At 40.5% G+C, this 18,814-nt stretch overlaps 1 protein-coding gene and 1 non-coding gene across 8 annotated transcripts in view; both read right to left on the reverse strand.

Annotated features, from left to right (window-relative positions):
- Positions 1-3,000: 3,000 nt before the first annotated feature.
- Positions 3,001-18,814, reverse strand: part of LOC132830146 (pumilio homolog 1-like) — a 123,456-nt gene continuing 107,642 nt past the window's right edge. For all 7 annotated transcript variants that reach the window (XM_060847662.1, XM_060847660.1, XM_060847657.1 and 4 more), the window contains 5 exons: positions 17,381-17,518; positions 14,559-14,684; positions 10,823-10,944; positions 8,975-9,167; positions 3,001-5,150 (listed from right to left, as the gene is read on the reverse strand). In XM_060847662.1, the coding sequence (XP_060703645.1) occupies positions 5,019-5,150; positions 8,975-9,167; positions 10,823-10,944; positions 14,559-14,684; positions 17,381-17,518 (711 nt within the window). In that variant the 3' untranslated portion in view covers positions 3,001-5,018. The remainder of the gene's footprint in view (positions 5,151-8,974; positions 9,168-10,822; positions 10,945-14,558; positions 14,685-17,380; positions 17,519-18,814) is intronic.
- Positions 13,638-13,770, reverse strand: LOC132830190 (small nucleolar RNA SNORA76). Its single transcript, XR_009646352.1, has one exon. It is a non-coding gene; the product is annotated as a small nucleolar RNA SNORA76 (small nucleolar RNA).

Here is an 18,814-nt window from a genome sequence, read left to right on the forward strand (position 1 = left end):
CCTCTACCATTGGGGAGAAGGTACAGAAGCCTGAACACATGCATCAGCTGATTTCACAACAGTTTCTACCCTACTGTTGTTAGAGTACTGAATGGACTCTCACTCTCAAACTCTTAACATTCACCTGTACCCGTGTTTTTGTTTTTGCCGCTGTTTACCTATTATTTACTTCTCTATGCTACTTAACTCTGTGATCTGCCTGTATTGCTCACACGACAAAGCTTTTCACTTTGCATCGGTACATGTGACAATAAATTCAATTCAATGAAGACTACAATAGGGAAATCCCCAGTCATCCAGGTTTCCTTGCCATTGGAACTGGACCTACCTTCAGTCAAGGATCATGCCTGCTGCGATCGAACAACCTACCAACATTAAAAGATGTCTTACACCAGGTGCATACCATTAATTGTAGTGCTGGAGAAACTCAGCACGTCTGACAACATCTATGCTAACAGAGTTAACATTGAGATCAAAACGGCTTCTGCCAAATTCTGAAGTCATATCACATTTGAAATGTTCACTCTTTCCTTTCAATACAGATGTTGGCAGACTAGCTGAGTTCTCTAATATTAGACACACTATTTTCAAAGCATTTAGACCCGAAACGTTAGCTTGCTCTCTCCACAGCCGCCTGACCCCTGGGATTTCCAGCATTTCTTGTTTCCACTATTTTCTGCACAAAGGCGTTTTGACCAACTGTCCCATTTTAAATTTCAGATTGGAGGGTTTTTTTCCTCAGCCGTCAGCAGATTTTGAAGGAGAAATTAATTTGTGGTTGACATTTGTTGTCTTGGGAAACTATTCCAGGAGAGTGAAATGTTTGAATGAGAATTAATTTATAAGCAATTGTGGTTTTAATTTTGGCCAATCTTTATGGCTTCTAAACACATGCCAAGTTTTATTTTGCCCAAAGTCACTTTCACTGCAAGGTCTGATGTGATAATGGGCAAGAATTACCTCCACCTGATAGGTTTCCTTTTGGAGGATGTTCTTTGGAAAGAATTTGAGAGCTGCTTTTTTAATGCACCTCCAATAGGCATGAAGTGGGATTTGAACCAAAACCTCAGACGCAGCTGCAGGTCTATCATCCAATTAAAAACCCAACAGCTCCTACATTAAAAGCATTCCAGAGTGAAACGCACATGGTCAGATTTCTCTGTGGCTGACTATCTAATGAACATCACCATGAGGTAGCGAAAAGCAAACAAGTCATTCTAAAGCAATGGGATGCAGCTGCCTAGATGCAAAATAAAGTAACCTGCAAGATAAGAGTTTTAGTTTGCCCGAGCAGCCTATCGCTCTCTCAATCCTAGGCAAAAAGGAGCCTGATGCCTTGCGTCATCCTCCTACCCAATCCCAGTGCAGGACACAGCCCCCACCAATGGGCCAACTTCTGATGCCCATTGCCAATCTTCTTGTAAGCAGCACGCAGAATGTAGCAACCTGCTCTTGTCACAGTCAGATGCCTTCTCTAGCCACATCTGCATTTGCACAACCACCATATTGTGTTATGGATAATCAGTCCACTTCTTTGCACAATACTGTAATCTTGCTTCCCTGTTAAAGCACAAACAAACATATTAAATAGAAGCACAGATAAACCAATTGGCTCAAGTCTGCTCCACCATTCAATAAGGACAGAGTTAAGTCAGTCCTGAAGAAAGGTTACACCCAAAACGTCGATCTCTCCACCTCCTGAAGCTGCTTGACTTGCAGTGTTCTCCTAGCCTCCTGCCAATCTACTGTGGATTCCAGCTACTGCAGTTTTTTTTGTGTCTCCCATTTAATTAGACCATGGATGATCCATTCATGTTTTGAATTCCACATTCCCATCTATCCCTCATCATCTTTGATAGTCTAACAAGAACCTTATCCAACTCAGCCTTTAAATTATTGAATGACTCCACACTTTCAATGTCTTTTGAAACAGAGCTCTAAACTCGTACGATCTTTTGAGAAAAGATTTCTCTTCATCTTGGTCTAAAAGGGCAACTCCTAAATTTAAAACAAAGCTCCATCCTTCTGGATTTTTACCTTACCAAGAACACTGAACATTTTGTCCACTTCAGTCACCATTCCCTTTTCTAATCTCCAGTGAAAACAAGCCTGTCCAATCTTTCCTCATAAGACAACCCACTCATTCTAAGTATCACTCAAACCTCAGTTGAACAGCAACCAACGTGTTTAAAATTCTTCCTTAAATAGGAATCCAAACTGCACACAGCATTAAACATATAATTTCACAGTCAAACACAGGCAGTATCCAGATTGCGAATGAGTTCGATTATTTAGTCTGTATGCAAGTAGTTTTGTACACAAAACAGAACTCCACAAAGGATAATATAAAAGGAGCCATTCACAAGTACAGGAAATATTCATTTGCTGAATCGTTAAAATTACACCCTCGTTTGATACCTCATTCCTAATTATGAGCGTGCATAATTTGGGGACCTTCTATACATTAAAATAAGGGTAGAAAGAATTGACTTGATAGGGACTGCCTTTCCATGAAATTTAAAACCATGATTGCAAAAACTAGCTCAAATTAAAACTGCAAATTTAAAAGATAGTCAATACTTGGCATTCAAGATTTTGAGACAGATTTCACAAATGCCAGAACTACACATTCTGGTGGACATCCTGAAACCAGCTGAAAAAATGGGAAACTAGTTGTGATTCCTTTCCCCTTAACAGAATTGAGATTTAATTGAACTCATTTGGAAGCCTGTACCCTTATAGCATAAGGATCTCACATTTAATCCTTGATCTCTACACAAGGCAGTGACAAATTGGAATCCAGCAACAATCTTTGCAAATGGAGTGGTGCAGAGCCAGAGAGACGTAGTACTCAGAACTGAACTCCAGGATGGGGCAATTTAAATATAACAGGTAATCACTACACAGAATATCCAAACACACTCAAAATGTTACAAGCTATGTTAAATGTAAAGTAGCTACCATGGAAACAATTGAATTACTAGCTCTTTTAATGATGTTTTCCAAAAATGTCTAACCAAACCACCCAGAGTCTTTTTTTAAAACACGAGTACAGATTTTAAAGTACTGTTTTTTTTTCAAAATAAAGAGCACGCATTGTTTTTAGAGACAATCTACACAAGAAAAAAGTTACAAAAAATATTTGCAGAGGCCAAGCATACACAGGTTTGTTAATTATACACATATGGTTACAGGTGTACTTGCAAAAGTTCTTCTGGAAATATACACAAGGCTTTCTGTAAATGTACATCATGAATGTAGTGTTACATTTCTATATTCAAACCAAGAAAATTGACAGTATCATACATTCACTTACAAGTAGACAAAAAATGCAAAATACAGGTATCTTCTGTACAAAAAGGGTAGTCCACACTTTACAAGATGAACAGGAAGTTTCATTTCCATGGTAACTAGGGATTCTGTTGCTATGCACAATTTGTTCTACTGTCACAACAAAAAAAACATTACAATATTTGTAAAAGTTCTATGTGAACAGAATATTAATTTTCCACAACATTTATAAAGGAGAGAGACTACTGTTCCATCGAGTGACAGGTTAAAAAGAAAGCAAGTGTTTTACATTCCCTAAGCTGTATAAAGATAGAACATTTTCCTTCAAAAATTTACTTCTGATTGAAATTTACATTGTACAATACTATATGCTAACGACAAAAGGAAAAAATGTGAATATACACTGAAATGCACATTTTGTCTTATTTTTGTTTTTCAAAGGGTTAAAGTTGGTTCAAACTTTCCACATTTACATTATAGAGGTTTACAAATGTACAATTGTACAGTCAAATTATGCTCCACTACTAGGGTACATTTTAGATACAGATAGACATCAATTTGCCAAAAAAGGAAAAAAAACTACAAATATATATGCAAAGTCTACAACAATTATACACTACATATTTATAAGCAAGACCAAACATTTGGTTGGATTTCATTTCTTTTGTTGTCTTCCTCATGCTGAACATCTGCAAACAATGCAGCCACCTTGGCTTGTTCGCATTTTCTAAAAAAAATGATTTGTTTAAATCCGTATGCCTACCTGTTGAAGGAATAGAAGCAAGCTGTGCACCCGAAAAAGCTCTGCATGGGTACACAAAGAATAGAAATTCTATTCCATGGTTGAGTTCAACATGAAAGAGAACCAAACAGCACATCTGGAATTGAAAAAGGTCAGAAGGCAGGGAAGCTGGGAGGCAGGGGCACTCATGCAAATCATAAAAACAGAGCAGGTATTCAAATTTAAAAACACCTACGGGGTTAAGGGAAATCATCAAAAAAAAGACACTCAAAGTGCCTGTTTAATTAATTTTTTTTACAAAATAACTTTCATTTTAAAGTTACTTGTTATATGTTTGAAAACCTGTGGAACTGATTTAAATATAAATCTGCCAAATAATTTCCAAGAAAAGCTCATGTCCATAATGAAAAAGATAATTACAAGTAGATTTCAATTTCTTGCATATCTTACTGTCACAGCAGGAGTACATTAGAACTGAATCTGCATGTAACAAGCCAGATTTCACCAAAAACACCCTGAACTTTTCTACTTTTTGTACATTTAAGGGGGGGGGGGAAAGGTGTGACAAAAATATCACAATTTGGGTGTGACACATACTTTTTTTATTCTTAAACCTTATGTACAACTATTTCTATACATCACTGAGACACAGTAGAAAAGCAGGGCAGTGATCAATTCTAAAAAAATTAACCAAAAAGAGTGTGAACATCTCCTGGAAAAAATAGGACTTTGGGAATTGCTAAGCATCATATATATATATACATACATAACAGGCTTAAAATAAAATTTATAAATGCTTTCACCGAGGATACTAAATTGGTTTGCTTTTGCTAGCATGTTATGGCAACCTAAAGCCAAGGTTTGTAGTTAAGAGCCTGCAGGGTAGAGGATTAGGCTGCTGGTTGTTACATCAGTCAATCACGTTTAGTCCCCCAAGTAAGGAGAAAGTGGGAGGTGGTGTTATTCTGCTTTACGAAATTCACATTTACAGCATTCCATTGGGTGGCCCACCAATTGGGCCCAGGTCCACTCCATTCTTCATGTAATATTTTTCGAGTTTGGCCAAGATATGCTTCCCATAGGTGTACTTGCGAAGGGTTGCAATGTGAGGTCTGATCTGGAAAGTGATTTAAAACAGCAAATTAGCAACATCACCGGGGCAAGAGATTCTCTTATCAATTTGCTGGTGTTACTGACTAGCTTGAAGTAAATCTCCTAGGCTATGAACCACTATAGCTGGGGCAAATCTCCTGCCAGCCGACACTTTTAGTTACATTACTCAGTAGAAGTTGACAGTAGATGTGTTAAGTAAATCACCACGGTGCAATCTGACCCATAGGAGAATGCAAGCTCCTGCAAGAGTTTCCCAATTCAATCACCGGCATGTGCCAAAAAAGGCTTGTGCCATCACTTGAGTCATTAATAACCAGTGAAGCACCCAATACCTCACCAAATTCCAAACTTACATGGACGGCTTTCTTGTAAAATAGAAGATACAGAACAACAATTTTAAATAGCGGGGCTAAAATACAGCACAGCAACACAATGACCCAAACATGTCTACAACTCAAGAGACTGAAACTATCGCAAACATTTATAACAATGCAGCAGAAATACATTTCCTTTGGTAGCTCGCTTGAATAAACAATGAGCTGTTGAGGCACGAAGACCAGGTGATACCAGGCTCTCCCAGAAATGGCTAATTTGTGCTTAGATAGCTGATCTCAACCAGGAAGGTAAATTGAATTTCAGAAACAGAGTTACACAGCTAAAGATCCCTCTCTTCTGGATGATGACTACAGGATCCTTTGCACGTAAAAGGAACAGATCGCCTTTGCAACACAGGATGACTCAGAATGTTATATCCATCTGCATAACTGCTACACTCAAAATATAGACATAGTCCTGAACACCAAGTGAAACATGCAAATTAGCAGCCATAGGGACATCTTACTGTAAGATTTTAGTGACAGAAAGTTTCTGGGCTGACTCAAAACAGACGACAGGTTATAATAGCTTTCATCTTTCGGCTTTGGGCTATTTATCAGCAAGTAGCAATGCTGAAGCAAAAACAAAACACTGCTGCAGGATCAAGATGCTTTAACAGCCACTCTCAGCCATTAGCTTTAGAAAGATTCAGTAAACAGAAGCTGGGTGTGCGCATGTTTTATCTCATCCATCTAGATCAGTTTTTTAAAAAGTCTTTCTACTGCCTGGTACCCCGATTAAATTGTCTTGAGTATCACATTTAGAAAACTGTCCCTTAATTAGCACTGCTGCCTCACAGCTCCAGAGACCCGGGTTCAATTCCCGACTCAGGCGACTGACTGTGTGGAGTTTGCACGTTCTCCCCGTGTCAGCGTGGGTTTCCTCCGGGTGCTCCGGTTTCCTCCCACAGTCCAAAGATGTGCGGGTCAGGTGAATTGGCCATGCTAAATTGCCCGTAGTGTTAGGTAAAGGGGTAAATGTAGGAGTATGGGTGGGTTTCACTTCGGCAGGTCGGTGTGGATTTGTTGGGCCGAAGGGCCTGTTTCCACACTGTAAGTCTAATCTAATCTAAAAAGCCTTGTGTTCTAACAAAACCACATTAGTTAACATCGTGTCATTATGTACAGATACACAAGGTAATGAAACCACATTCTTATTATGAACATGGACTGAAGTAGGGGATAAGTTCTGGTTTGTCTATCCCAATGCCTTGATCTCCTGCCTTCAACACTGCTTCAACTGGTATGTCGGGGAACACACCTCCTGCAACAGTAGTGGACTCATCAACCCTAAGGACATTTAAATGGTCATTGGATAGGCAGATGGATGAGAATGGAATAGTGTAGGTTAGAAGAGCTTCAGATTGGTTTCACAGGGCATCGCAACATCGAGGGCCGGAGGGCCTGTACTGTACTGGAATGCTCTAACTCAGGAATGCAACTGACCTGGACTCATGTGTGATGAAGGTGAATGCAAGAAAGTTCATGGTAGTCAATATACACTGTACAGAGCACATCGGGAAGAAAATCACTGGGGAGTTGAGTACCTGGGGCTTTTCCAAACTTATCTTCATTTCCTCTTTCTGAAACATTCACAAGTTGAGTCATTCTAACATAGTCTCCTCCTTAAAATGAAAGATGGTTTGCAGACAGAGCACATGACAATTGCATTCAGACTGGGTCAGGAATGACATCAGGTGTGACATCATCAGCTACCATGTTAAAGTTGATGAGTAATTAGGTGTTAAATCATACAGTGTCAGTGTGGTACTCTCAACTGTACACCAACGCGTCCTGACATCAAGCCCTTGCAAGTGCCTTACGCACGTTGGCTATCAAAGCAATCCAAAATCCACGAGTACTGTCGCTCTGCAGGGTCTATTCTCTAGATTTAGAGAAATCTACATCCCCATTTTACTACTTAAAATGTAAATCACCTCCTGGCATTATCCAAAGACGTGTTCCAGATCCTAGCCACGATGTACCTGACAGATGTCCATAATAAATTAACTTGGCACTTAAACAGTATTCAGAGTCAAAACGTGGTGCTGGAAAAGCACAGCCAGTCAGGCAGTATCTGAGGAGCAGAAGCATGTTTCGAGCATAAGTCCTTCATTTTGGTGGGGGGAGAGAGAGCGCGAGAGAAGAGAGAGAGCGCAAGAGAAGAGAGAGAGCGAGCGCGAGAGAAGAGAGAGAGAGAGAGCGCGAGAGAAGAGAGAGAGAGAGCGCGAGAGAAGAGAGAGAGAGAGAGCGCGAGAGAAGAGAGAGAGAGAGAGCGCGAGAGAAGAGAGAGAGAGAGAGCGCGAGAGAAGAGAGAGACAAGGTACCTAGGAATGCAATACGTAGATGAAAGTCTGTGCTATATATAGTCTGTTCACCAGTTTCCTCAAATGACTTATTATCTACATTATACATCAAAAGATGTGAAAGGCATTATATGTCTGAAAATCTTGCCCCTCTGAAACAAAATCCACAGAACAATTTCATTTCGGATGACTAAAGTACCACCACTCTTTTGTGGTCGTTCAATTTCTCCTCCTTCAAAAAGTCTCCATTTCATATCTGTGCTGCAATATCGGGAATGTGTGTGCGACACAGTGCAACTGAAGATTCAATACCGTCAGAAAACACATCACCTCAGCAGTTTCACTTTACAGAGCTCAGAATTACAGCTTTTGAGAAAAATGACAAGACTGGCAATTAGACAATGAACTAATCAGAATAACCATCCCTACAAGCATCTACTCCCTCCATCACCGATGCTCAGTGGCAGCAGCATGTACTACCTACATAGATGCATGCAGAAATTCACTAAAGATCCATGGACAGCACCTTCCAAACCTACAACCAGTTCTATCTAGAAGGACATGGGCAGCAGACATATGGGAACATCACCACCTGCAAGCCACTCACCATCTTGACTTGGAAATATATTGCTGCTCATTCACTGCCACTGGATCAAAATCCTGGAATTCCCTCCCTAAGGGCATTGTGGGTCTACCTATGGCAGGTGGACGTAGTGTTTCAAGGAGGCAGCTCACCCCCACCTTCTCAAGGGGCAACTAGGGACAGGCAATAAATGCTGACCAGCTTGTGTCGCTCACATCCCACAAAGGAATTTAAAAAGCAGGCAGGGAGACTCAAACTCAAAGTTCCAGTCCATTCCTTTTCACTGCACATTTAGTTCTACAGCAGCAGTATGGGAATACTTGGCGTTTAGCTTCATGAGCATTCAGTGAATGTTTCAGGTTTTGGGAAGCTGTTAAATCTATGTTTCTTTGAATTGTTCATTTGACACTAAAATTACTACTTGTACTTTTTTTTCACATTTTATGTAAAGGAACATAAAATCCATTAAAAGGCCATTTGACAGAAGGAAGCTTTTATAATTAGTTCTCTCCTGCAATTTAAAGATGCAACATTCCAACAATGCAAATGTGCTGATGAAACCTACCTTGTGCATCACAATCTTGCGCTGGGCTGGCTCTGCCACATCAATCATCTTTTGTACCACATAGTTTGCGTACTGATCCTTCATCATAGTGTATAAGGCACTGTGAGGACCATCGTTAATACTGCACACTTCATCAATCAGCAGAGCTCGCTCAGCACGAGAGGCGTGGGTCACACATTTCTCAACGACATTGCTGAAAAAACAAAGAGGTGTCATGACGGTGATACTCAGAACATTCTAGACCCTTGTGTATGCTCAAGACCCTATCAAGCTACTCAAAATTGTGATGTACTTTGCTATGCAGCTAAGAGAGAGAAACAAGTTCTCTTTAGATAGTGGGTTGAATTACAGGCATGGGAAAAAAGATCTGGATGTAAAGTGAGGTGAAAATTAGATGGTTATAGACGCTCAAGTGCGCACAACACGAGAAAGCTGGTGGAATCAGATATCACAGCAACTTTCAAAAAGCAACAGAATATGTAACTGGGGAAAAAATAAACTGCATTGTTATGGGAAAAAGCTGGGACAAAGCCGGACAGCTCTTCTAAAAACATGGCACATACACAACAGATCACATGGTGCAATATGGCATGACTGTACGCCGTGAAGGTGACTACCACGAGAGGCCGAGGGCAAAATTCTGTCTGAACTACGAATTGCCCATTCACTTTAAAATGTTTTGCTTAAATGTTTGAGACACAACTGTCTAAACTTCTGAAGTGAATTTGGAACAGCACCACACAGGACACAGAAAACCAGATTTTTTTGTGACAATATGCCAAATTTGTTGTAGATGTTGATGGTCATCTCAACAGTATGCAGAATCTATAACATTAACCTAGGTGGGTGAAGGGGGAGATGGAGGAAGAGAAAATATATCAGTAAACTGTCAACAATTGATAATTTATTTTAGCTTGTGTAGCAGTGCATCTCAGGTTTTGAAACTTTTAAGTACCACTCTGCCCAAAGGTGAAGTTGCTAGGAACACCTAGCAGAGGCAGCTGAAATCTGCCAGATAATCATTGGCATACATAAACAAGGCACAGAATTAAAGAGAAAACCACAGAAGGCCACTCAGCCCTTCAGTCTGCTTAGTCATTCAATAAGAGCCTGGCTAATCTGATTGGATGTGGGGTAATCTATCCCCACCTCCAGTAATACTCTTGCTTATCAAGAATTTATCTCACTCTATTTTAAAATTATTCAAACATTTGACTTCATTGTTTAAGGAACAGAGTTCCAGAGACTCCTGAACCCCAGAAAAGGATTTCTCATCTCAGACAAAAATGGGAAATCTTATTTATAAGCAATGACCCTCAGTTCTTTATTCGCTCACAAGGAAACATCTTTTCCAAATCTTGCTGCACGATATCAGGTGGAGTATCGACTGCTCTGTGTCTGGCTGCTGCAGAACGTGTCCCCTGTGGTCAGAGAACTAAAGTCTACCTTAGTGCTTCAACCAAAAAACACAACTTCAAGGCAAACTGTTAGCCTGATCAATGTGCAGAAAGTCAGACCCAGGAGGACCAAAAAAGCTGGACAAATTGGATCAGAATTACAAGTAAACAATACTGAAATCCAAGGTGCCCTAACACATCCAGCTTGAAGACCAAAATATGAGCTAAATACAAAACCACTGGTATCCATTTTCAACAAGGAACAGATGGATGGCCATTTCCAAAAGTGGACAACAACCTGAACTTTATGAAGTCAATGTAAACTAGTGGGCCCGATTAAATGGGAATACAGCCCCAACGTATGGTACGGCAAGACACTCAAACATCAGCAACCTGGTTTGACGTTTGACTAATCCCATGTTAGAAGGGACTACCGAAATGTCAGAGATACCTGGCAAACTTGTGCTGGCTCAGAGCCAAGACATTTCCTCTGATTTCAGATACAATCTTGCTCTTATCTTCAGGGCGGCCATGTTCCAGGACATGTTGAATGACGTAATTCCCGTACTGGTCCTGTTGGGATGCAAAGCAAAGAGGTTGAATTAATATCGGATCGGAAAGTCATAGAGATGTACAGCATGGAAACAGCCCCTTTGGTCCAACCCGTCCATTCCAGCCAGATATCCCAACCCAATCTAGTCCCACCTGCCAGCACTCGACCCATATCCCTCCAATCCAGACACTTCCTAAGTGTTACCATTCTGATAGATGTCTTTCTTAGGTGCTAGTAGTTTGGAGCAAGGCTACTTTTTAAAATATACCTAGCCTGCATTTGTCATGTCCCAACTGTTTTTTGATGAAGAAACTAAAATGGCATTATCCCAAACTAATTACACAACCCTACTTAGAAGAAGAAAAATCTAATCAGAGGCTTAGTTGGAGATAAATACTATTTATAATGATGTTCTAGCAACCAACTCCACTTGGCACTTGAGGCAGGAGAATACCCCAAACCTTTAGAAATAAACCATGGGGGCTGGGGGAGGGACTGCAATATCAAGACAGTGACTTTCTTTCCAATTCACCTTAAACATAGTTAAACATTCTTCAACATACCCTAGGCATCTTGACATGTGGTGAATTCCCTGTCACAAACCAAGATTCCTTTCCAAACAATATCACCATGTGCCAACAGTCCCCTTCCCCACCCCCAAACCTAAACTCTGACATAGTCCCAGCTTCTGCTGAGCACTCGCATTTGTGCTGTGTTATCAAGAGGAGAGTCTAAGTGGAAGGATGACCACTATGAAGTGGGCATGGTGGCAAAATTTAAAAGCAGTTTGTTTCTTTATTACTCAATAGCGTTAGCCTTGTAAACATCTTTGTAACATTCTCTGCACCCTGAATATTTGGGACTGGGTATGGTGAAAATAATAAGCAGGAAGGCACTTGTACGAAAAGACAACTGCTCCAACTTATAAACAAGTAAAGGTAGTTTTCCGATCACCTATGAAAACAAAACACAGCTATGTCGTATTAAATTCTGAAAACCTGATCAAATATTTCTACACTATGTAGAAATGTTTCAGCTGAACTTGAATGTTTAAAAGCACAAAACCAACAAACACTGGTGACTACTGCTGTGGTCATAAAACGGCACAAAGAGGGGAAAACCATTTAATCAAGTTCACTGGGAAAACAAACAATAATGACAGGAAATCAGTGCTCCCAACGCACTTATTGTGAAAGAGACCAGAGTCTAGTTTCTCATCCACACACAAGGATCTTTTTGCAGATATGAATTAAACATTCTTAGGCCACTTGGAAAAATGTTCCAATGCATCAGGTAAGGATCTATTCTTTGGCAGAATCGGCATTTTGTGGCATTTCTCCTAGCTGCAGACAGAACAAAGGGTATGTTTACAGAAGAATTAAATAATTCTTTGTGCCGTTGTGTGGAAGGAGCAGGGGAAGAAGCAGAATTTATAAGTCATAAAACAGCCATGTAATTTATGGTAATATAATTAGCGGGCAACAGGAGACAAAATAAGGATAGATATTTGATGTCAAAAGGTTAAAGGGTGGAATGGCCCCTTATTCATTTGCACATTTGAGAATTAAACTGAATTTAATGTTGATGTCCAGATTTTTCTTATTTAAATGACTTTTTTTTTTCACATCTCAAAAGGCCAATATCCCGAAACATGAACTCTGCTTCTCTCCAGCCGTGTTGCCTAACCTGCTGAGTGCTTCCAACATATTGTTTTTCAGATTTTCAACATCTGGAGTATTATGCCTTCATAAAAACATTTCTTATACCACATCAGCAGCAAGCAGCTAAATGTCTGATCTATTCTTTCACGGGATATGAGCATTGTTGGTCACCCCTACTTGCTCAAGTAATCACCTTCTGGAACTACTGTAGTTTGTCAGGCGTAGATCCATCAACAGTACAATTAGGAAAGGAATTCCAGAACTCTGACCCAATGACAATGGAGGAATGGTGTTGAAGTCCCAAGGTCAGAACGATGGCAGCTTGGGGGAAACTTTTGGTGATGGTCCTTCAATAACAGAGGAGCTACAAATGGTACTGAAGCTTGTGCAATCATCACTGACCATCCACACAGCTGACCTCATAATAGAGGGAAGGTCCCTGATGAACCAGCTGAAGATGTTTAGGACAATAACAATTGCCCGAAAAATTCCAGCACCGATGTCTTGCTGGATCCAAGAACCACAACCACCTTTGTATCACTTTGACTCCAATGAATGGAAATTTCCTCAATTCCCACTGCCTACAATTTTGCTCAGGCTCTTTGCTGCCATATCATGTCAAATGCTGCTTTAGGTCAAAGATAATTCCCACCACCTTGCCCCTGGCATTCATCTGGTTTGTCCATGATTGCACCAAGACAGCAATGACATCAGGAGTCAGGTGACTGTGGTGAAATGCAAACTTAATAGTGCCTAATGGATCAATAATCTTCAAACTTCTTACTGTTAACAGCAGCTCTCAAAGAGTTGCTGCATCTTAGGAAAGTGAAAGTTGCCATAGTCTCAGAGGACCATAGGCTACTCTCTCATTAAAGACACATGACTGGCAGTACATTTAATTTGAGGGTCACCACATTCAAGTGAGAAGTGAAGAAAGCAGAGCCATGATAACATCAGCCAGCGTGGGAGTTTAACCTGTCTTTGTTGGTGTCACTCTGGATCACAAACCAGCCAGCCAATGGAGCGAATTTACCCTCACTCCTTACTGTAAGTTATGTTGCCTGTGCTTAAAAAAACAAGTCAGTGTTCAATGCTGACAAGTTCCAGTTATAACAAGCAGATACTATAGCACTGCTGCTTGACCTGTGACACCACAATCAATGCATCACAGGTTCAGTACAGTGCTTAGCAGAATTACTAGTAACACAGGGTGTATGGTGTCAAAATATGAAAATATGCCAAATTTACCTTAGAAACTTCAAACTTTTTTCTATTACTGAAGCTATTTAGTCACATTCTCAAATAATGCTAAATAAAACATTACTTGCAAAAAAATTGCATAAAGTAGGACTGACTGAAATATTCAAAAGAGAACCATGATGTATAAAATTAGTTAAGAATTCAAGAATGACAGTATAATCTTGGTTAAAATAAAACCGCTGCATCAAATGGTCATTCTGCTGCTCTCTAACATCAGCCTTGATGTAATTAGCATTGGTCTATCAGACTCTTGTGGGTACAAGCGCCACTCCACAATCCTGAGCATTTACTCTCTGATGGCAGTTCAATGAAGCATTAACAGAGTGCTGCACTGTCAATGGTGCCGGCCTATCCAATGAGATATTAAAGCAAGGCTCTGCCTGTCAGCTCAGGTGAATGTGAACGATCCACTGGTTCGATTTGAAGAGAACCTGGGGAGTGTGAGCCTTTTCCAAAAACTTTCCAATAATTATCCCTTTTTAAACAATATCACTGGCCGTTATCTCATTACTGGTCAGCTTGGAGACTTTTAGTATGACTTGGAGTGCAGAGCTGTTACATTTCAAAGCGAATCAGATGTCACTATTTGCCTGGGATGATTCAATCAGTAATCGCAAGAGTGTTAAGTGTCATTTCTTAATCCATTGCCTAGCCCCACAGTCCAGCACAGAATGTATACCGCCAGCTGCCTCAGCGAGAATGAGGATACATACCTGAACTAACTGTTCTGTATGTTGATGAAGCTCCTCTAGGATAGGCAGGGTCTGCTCAGGCATGCAATGCTCTAAGATCCGCTGGATAACACGGCAGCCATAGGGATGAGTCGATAGAGCAAACACCTGCAAATGAAACGAAAGAGGTCAACAATGAGCTTTTAAAAGGGGCGGGGGAGGAGATATTTTGAAATAGCATGTAAAATAAACTGATCATGTCTTCAAAATCTTAATCTTGCGCAGTGTGTTAGTTTTGAACTTAAATCTTAATGTGCTATCCCAGTCCACAACTGTGGACTCATTGCCCACAATCTACACTGCCATTACTCTGTGCTTGGACAAGAGCACACGATTAAATCAGTGCAACATTGCTCATAAATGCTGGATGACTAGAGAAATTGAGGGTTTGGTTAAGAAAAAGGAGGAAGCATATGCCAGTGTAGACAGGAGAGATCAAGTGAATCCTTGGAAGAGTATAAAGGTAGTACGAGTATATTAAGAGGGAAATCAAGAAGGCAAAAAGGGGACATGAGATAGCTTTGGCAAATAGGGTTACGGAGAATCCAAAGGGTATTTATAAATACATTAAGGACAAAAGGATAACTAGGAAGAAAATAGGGCCCTTCAAAGATCAGCAAGGCAGCCTGTGTGTGGAACCGCAGGAGAGGGGGAGATATTAAACAAGTATTTTGCATCAATGCTGACTCTGGAAAAGGACATGGAAGATACAGAAAGTGGGGAAGAGATGGTGACATCTTGAAAAATGTCCAGGTTACAGAGGTGGTGGTGCTGGATGTCTTGAAACTCATAAAAGTGGATAAATCCTCAGGGCCTGATCAGGTGTATCCTAGAACTCTGTGGGAAGCTAGGAAAGTGATTACTGGGCCCCTTGCTGAGACATTTGTATCATCGATAGTCACAGGTGAGGTGCCGGAAGACTGGAGATTGGTTTAACGTGGTGCCACTATTTAAGAAGTGGGGGATAAGGAAAAGCCAGGGAACTTCAGGTGAGCCTGAAATTGGTGGTGGGCAAGTTGTTGGAGGGAATCCTGAAGGAGAAGATTTATATTTATTTGGAAAGGCAAGTACTGATTAGGAAGTGTCAGCATGGCTTTTTGCGTGGAAAATTATGTCTCACAAACGTGATTTGAGTTTTTTGAAGAACTAACAAAGAGGACTGATGAGGTCTGAGTGGTAGACATGATTTATATGGACGTCAGTAAGGTGTTCAACAAGGTTCCCCATGGGACACTGGTTAGCAAGGTTAGATCTCATGGAATACAGGGAGAACTAGCTATTTGGATACAGAACTGACTCAAAGGTGATGGATGGTTGCTTCTTAGACTGGAGGCCTGTGACCAGTGGTGTGCCGGGTCCAAAACTTTTCATCATTTAGATTAATGGTTTGGATGTGAACATAGGAGGTATTAGTAAGTTTGCAGATGACACCAAAATTGGAGGTGTAGTGGACAGCGAAGAAGGTTACTTCAGAGTACAATGGGATTTTGATCAGATGGGACAATGGGCTGAGGAGTGGCAGATGGAGTTTAATTTAGATAAATGTGAGGTGCTGCATTTTGGGAAAGCAAATCAGAGCAGGACTTATACACTTAATGGTAAGGTCCTGGGGAGTGTTGTTGAACAAAAGACACCTTGGAGTGCAGGTTCATAGTTGCTTCAAAGTAGAGTCACAGGTAGATAGGATAGTGAAGACGGTGTTTGGTATGCTTTCCTTTATTGGTCAGAGCATTAAGTATAGGAGTTGGGAGGTCACGTTGCAGCTGTGCAGGTCATTGGTTAGACCACCTTTGGAATATTGCAATTCTGGTCTCCTTCCTATCGGAAGGAACGATGTTGTGAAACTTGAAAGGGTTCAGAAAAGGTTTACAAGGGTGTTGCCAGGGTTGGAGGATTTGAGCTATAGGGAGAGGCTGAATAGGCTGCAGCTGTTTTCCCTCGAGTGTCAGAGGCTGAGGGGTGACCTTATAGAGGTTTATAAAACCATGAGGGGCATGGATAGGGTAAATAGACAGAGTCTTTTCCCTGTGGTGGGGGAGTCCAGAACTAGAGGGCATAGGTTTAGAGTGAGAGGGGAAAGATATAAAAGGGACCTAAAGGGTGACTTTTTCACTCACAGGGTGGCGTGTGTATGGAATGAGCTGCCAGAGGAAATGGAGGCTGGTACAATTACAGCATTTAAAAAAGCATCTAGATGGGTATATGAATAGGAAGGGTTTAGATGGATATGGGCCAAGTGAATGGGACTAGATTAGGTTAGGATGTCTGGTTGGCATGGACCAGTTGAACCAAAGGGTCTGTTTCTGCGCTGTACATCTCTTTGACTGACAAAATGGACAGCAAAGTAACATAACTACTCCAAAAATGCAACCAAAGGATCATGTGAATTTTTGTTTTGTATTATAAATCATAACATCTAACTTGAAACATTCCAATTCAAGCTATTTTTGGTTAAAAAAAACAGGAGAGCTGTCACGCTTAGCAAAATAAGTCAGTAACAGAGGCAGCAGAGGTGGTTCAACTCCTGAATTATTGTGAAGCAACCGCCCTTTGCTGCAATTGGAGTACGGATATTATAATGAGTTTCACTGCCTCAGGGTTTCCATTTTTGATCATCAGTGTTAGGCAAGGACAGAATTATGTTAATGTGCGATGCTCCCCAAAGTTGAATATTACAATGATCGTGTGTGTATGTTTATACAAAAGGAATGAGCAATGAGCTAAAGCACCCACATGACCACTTCTCAGTACACTCAAATACAAGGGAGGATTAAAAATAGTCAAAATCTCTGATCAAGTCATACCTGCCCTTGGAAAGCATCAATGATGAATTGCAAGGATTGTGGCTGTACACATTCAATACACTTCTGTACCACGTGGTTCCCATTCTGATCCTTGACACATTTTAGGACATGTCCATCCAGTTCCTTCACCATTTCGTTCTGTATACAATAGGGGAGATGCAGACAATAACACTGATAAAGGTTATGCTTTATATTGGACATTTTCTGCTGCATTATGTCAATGAACCAACTCATCATCATTATGCAGAACTTGTATTTCATCCCCTTTTGAACCACTGTATTGACATTTTACAATTCCATTCCTCAACAGAAACCTACCCTCCACACCTTAAAATCAATGTCAATAATATATGGCAAGGCAAGGTTGTGAAATGCACTCCTTAGAGCTGAATGAACATTTTAGGATATGTATCCTAAAATTAATATTTCCAAACATCTCATTCAAAACTCTCAGCTCTCCACTAGCAAAGCTGACACGGTCAAGGGAAACAATCTTCTGGAAAGACAGTGGAAATTTTATACTATGACACAGAATATGCTGTTGCGTGGCTATACGTCTGCTATTCCAGAACATAACATTAACTAATATTTATTTCTATTTAATATGTAAGTGTCAAAAAGTTTTACATATTTCAAACATAGCCTAGTTCATACCTCAAAACTTAAAAACATATTTACAGACAAAAGAACAGCAGATACTGGAATCCAAAGTGGATAAGCAGGAGGCTGGAAGAACACAGCAAGCCAGGCACCGTCAGGAGGTGGAGAAGTCAACATTTTGGATATAACCTTCTTGATGTTCTAACAGAAATGCTGACTTCTGCACCTCCTGATGCTGCGTGGCTTGCTGTTTTCTCCAGCCTCCTGCCTGTCTACTCAAAAGTTACAATGCAAGGACTCAGGACTCAGGAGTCCTTTATTAAAAAAAAATCTTGGCTGACACTTCAGCACAGCAAAGAGCTCCTCAGGAGTAATGAATGATCTCACGGCATTAGTTAAAATAAAACCAGGAGAGTTAACCCTCGTGTCTGGAAAATCAGCAACACAAAAATCAGATTGCTTTGAAAACTTGCTGCGCACAGATTGGTAGCTGTGTTTCTAACATTACCAGGGTCTGCACTTCAGATGGTCTTGACTGGGTGTTTTTGGATGTCTGGTAGTCATGGGAAATGTTATGTAAACGCAACTCATTTTTTATTAGAAACTTAAACTAATAGCAAAATTACATCGGAGAAAATGTTCTGATAAAAACCCTAGATCTACGACATGACTAATTTACACCATTCAAAAATAATAGATTTATGTTGCAATTTGGAAAGTATTTGTTCATTGATGGGGTTGATCACTGAGGCATGTAGCAGTGTCTGCACAAGAATCAGCTGCCAGGGTTAAGCAGGAAGAAAATTAAACTAGTAAGTGGTAATCAGTGAAGAG

The sequence above is a fragment of the Hemiscyllium ocellatum genome, chromosome 30, assembly GCF_020745735.1.
Source record: "Hemiscyllium ocellatum isolate sHemOce1 chromosome 30, sHemOce1.pat.X.cur, whole genome shotgun sequence".
NCBI lineage: Eukaryota > Metazoa > Chordata > Chondrichthyes > Orectolobiformes > Hemiscylliidae > Hemiscyllium > Hemiscyllium ocellatum.